Source organism: Salvia splendens, chromosome 1, assembly GCF_004379255.2.
Source record: "Salvia splendens isolate huo1 chromosome 1, SspV2, whole genome shotgun sequence".
In the NCBI taxonomy this organism is placed as follows: Eukaryota; Viridiplantae; Streptophyta; class Magnoliopsida; order Lamiales; family Lamiaceae; genus Salvia; species Salvia splendens.
In genome coordinates, this window is record NC_056032.1 from 39,002,628 (window position 1) to 39,004,251 (window position 1,624).

General features: G+C 41.1%; 1 protein-coding gene across 1 annotated transcript; it reads left to right on the top strand.

Moving 5' to 3' along the window:
* The first annotated feature begins 615 nt into the window (after positions 1 to 615).
* Positions 616 to 1,248, top strand: LOC121786738. Its single transcript, XM_042185387.1, has one exon. It carries the CDS (start codon positions 616 to 618, stop codon positions 1,246 to 1,248), a length of 633 nt encoding a protein of 210 aa, XP_042041321.1.
* The last annotated feature ends 376 nt before the right edge of the window (positions 1,249 to 1,624 follow it).

Consider the following 1,624-nt stretch of genomic DNA (forward strand, 5'->3'; position numbering starts at 1 on the left):
ACTTTCTCTCGAATTCATGACAATACTATGATGACTATATAATAAAATGCGATAAGAAAATTTCGTTTTGTCGTTTTTTTTTCTTAATAAATTTTGCAACTTAAATGTTAGGACAGATTAAAGAAATCGTCAAGTTTGTTCAAATGTTGGTTTATCTTATAATTTAAAAATTCGGTTAGAAAAAGTATGACTTTATTTTCATTTATTTTACGGTGGAATTTTTTATCATCTACATCAAATAGTACTCACTCCATATCATCGTTTCTTTAGGGCATGAAGATAAAAAAAAAGTTGTGTTAAATAGAATAAACCAATGTAATATAAAATAGAAGAGATAATAAAGTAAGGAAAAAGAGATCCAAATAAAGTAAAAATAATTAGATACTTTATTAAGTGAATACGGTTAGACTAAGTTGGGATGGAGGGATTACAATTTCACCATGAATTTAATAAGAACAAATCCAAATTTAATAAAATTTTATTTACGGAAATTTATCTTAAATGTTTTATTATGTCTAAATTAATGGGCATTAGTTATTTCCAAGCTACACATCCATCCATGTATATATAAAAGTAGCTGCCCAACTATAGAGCCAACAAAACTCAGCATCATAAATGGATAAACCGCCGGAGCATCAACTCGCCGCCCCCATCGACGAAGAAAAAGCACCCTCCCTCCGGAAACGGCACCTGCTGAGATGCTGCACCTGCGCCGCCGCCTCGCTCTTCTTCGTAGCCATACTCGCCATAGCCCTAGCCTTCACCGTATTCCGAGTGAGGGGCCCGGTTTTCCTGCTGAACGGCTCCACCGCGAACCTCGACCTCATCCCCGGCACGCGCCTCCCGCGGCCGGGCTCCAACGCCACCATACGCGCCGACGTCTCGGTGAGGAACCGGAACTACGCGTCGTTCCGGTACGGGAGCTCGGCGTCGGCGGTGTACTACCGCGGGGCGGCGATCGGGGAGGCGCGGGCGCCGGCGGGGAATATGGCGGCGCGGCGGACGGCGAGGATGAACGTGACGGTGGTGATCGTGATGGACCGGGTGCTGGCGCAGCCGGGTTTCGGGTCGGATGTGGAGGCGGGTCGGGCGACGATGAGCTGGCGTGCGCGGATTGGCGGGAGGATGAAGTTTTGGTTTATTAAAAAACACGTGACGATGAAGATGAACTGTACGGCCACGGTTGATGTTGTGAAGATGGAAGTGGCGGAGTATAAGTGTAAGCCAAAAATTAAGCTATTTAGATAATTAAATCTACGGTGTTACTATAATTTTACTACTAATTTATTTACTTAAAATCTCTATGGTGCAAGTTAGGAAATGAGATTTGAAATTGAAACATGATAATTGGAGTACTTATTTTGCTAATTGTTGTCAATATGTTGGTATTTTTAATTGTTGAGGGTGAATCGGAAATGTGCAAAAATAGTAGTATGACCGATCGAATAACCACGCCAAATTAAAAATTAGGTCTTGTTTTTACGGTCTTAACCCAATTAAAATTCTGCTTCCAACCACTGTCAATAATTCTGATAGTAGACGGCTAGCCGCCATGCATTTTAGTAGGAGTAACTTTAGAAGTAGTAATTAATAAAGTGGTGAGAAAAATTAATATAATAATCAA

Excerpts from the sequence above, each read along its gene's own strand:
- LOC121786738 (XM_042185387.1), top strand. The coding sequence starts at position 616 with ATGGATAAACCGCCGGAGCATCAACTCGCCGCCCCCATCGACGAAGAA.